This window comes from Penaeus monodon, chromosome 30 (genome assembly GCF_015228065.2).
Source record: "Penaeus monodon isolate SGIC_2016 chromosome 30, NSTDA_Pmon_1, whole genome shotgun sequence".
NCBI lineage: Eukaryota > Metazoa > Arthropoda > Malacostraca > Decapoda > Penaeidae > Penaeus > Penaeus monodon.
The window spans coordinates 21,980,708-21,982,212 of record NC_051415.1 but is presented as its reverse complement, the minus strand read 5'-3'; the positions used below and the strand labels follow the sequence as shown (position 1 = coordinate 21,982,212).

The following is a 1,505-nucleotide window of genomic DNA, read 5'->3' as shown; positions in this document are numbered from 1 at the left end:
TAAGAATAAGATTGTGGACTGCTATTATGCCCATAACATCAATTCTCGGGGAATAATGTGAGATTAACATACCTACATCGTAAAGTATAGGTCTGTTCACGTTAAGAAGTGATAACGCAAATGTATGGACCTTTTCGTGGTACTTATTTATAATGGATATTTGTAGCCTTAAGGAGAAACATATCGGAGGGAGATGGATGAAAAACAAGTAATCATATCAGTTCCTAACATCTTTAAATATCTTATCCTGTCATTTTATCTTACGCTAATTAAGTTACAAAATTATTAGATTTCTTTTTATTAGAGGGAGGAGGGAGAGGGGGTAATACTTACAGCATCTGCAAGTCACGAATGAGCGACACAGCTGGCGGGATAGTAATGAAGAAGTTATCCTCGAGAGACAGTTCCGCCAGGGTTTCCGGAAGCGATCCAGCCACCAATCCTACCAGCTGATTGTTGTCAAGGTATCTATGGGAGGAGAAGGAGGCTACTCTACTACAAGCACCTGGTTTATCCATGGAAGGCGGCGAAGATAAAACATCTCTTTTAAACCTGCTTAACTGCAGGTGGGAAAGAGGGGTGGAAGAGCGTAGGCGTAGGCATAGGAAGGATTCTGGATTGCAGGAAGCATGCCAAGAGAAGACAGGGGCGGGTGGCGATGTCGGGATGAGGGATGGATAGGCATTCCAAAACAGGGGAAAAGTGGGATATACCTAAATGCAGGAGCGGAGGGTAGCCCCAAATAGTGGAGATGTTGGGATGCCTCAATGTGGGAGGGGTGACATGCCTAAACCGGGGAGAAAGGGTTTGAATAAATGGGGGTGGGGATGGCATGCCTAAATGAGGGAGAGGGTGGGCATCCTTAATGGGGAAGAGGCGCAGCGGCTGCTGGAGCATTAACCGGGGGAAAGAGTAAGTAACATGGCCGGTGGGAAATTTAATTAAGCCCTATTCCACTTTTTATGGTTTCATTTTCTTCTTAGCCAGATATTTTCAGTCTTACTGTCTATTTTATAATTATATAAGCGGTGACTAATTATTATATACATTTTTATATACAGTTTACCACTGGATCCCAGGCTAATTGTCCGCATGTGTGTAAGCGTTGTGATGCAACACATATCGTCGTACAGGTGTTAAAACAGCTAATTGGTTACAGGTGTGTATGTCAATGACCTGTACTAGAACAAACGCAATGAAATATTTCCATGCACGAAGAAAAACAGTAATGAGAATAACTTTCTCTGGATTTGCAAGCTCCATCTATACTTACAGATTCTGCAACTTCACACCCTGGAAAGCTTTGGGTGACACGGAGGAGATCCTGTTTCCAGAGAGCCTCCTGGAAAGGCAAGGAAGCAGCTGTCAGGGAATTGTGGCCGCGTCGTTGGTGGTCTGAGTATTTACTTTGACCTAAAACTGTGACATATATATGTAGCTTGAAGGAAAGTGATAAAATAAAGGAATGTCTCGAACGTATTTACAGATTTCGCCTCTCGCCTCTC

General features: G+C 43.3%; 1 protein-coding gene across 1 annotated transcript in view; it reads right to left on the bottom strand.

Annotated features, from left to right (window-relative positions):
• LOC119592626 (follicle-stimulating hormone receptor-like) overlaps positions 1 to 1,505 on the bottom strand; it is a gene marked incomplete at its 5' end in the record, with an annotated part of 23,693 nt that overhangs the window by 15,003 nt on the left and 7,185 nt on the right. The window contains 2 exon segments of the mRNA XM_037941521.1: positions 334 to 468; positions 1,274 to 1,342. Coding sequence (XP_037797449.1) covers positions 334 to 468; positions 1,274 to 1,342 — 204 coding nt within the window.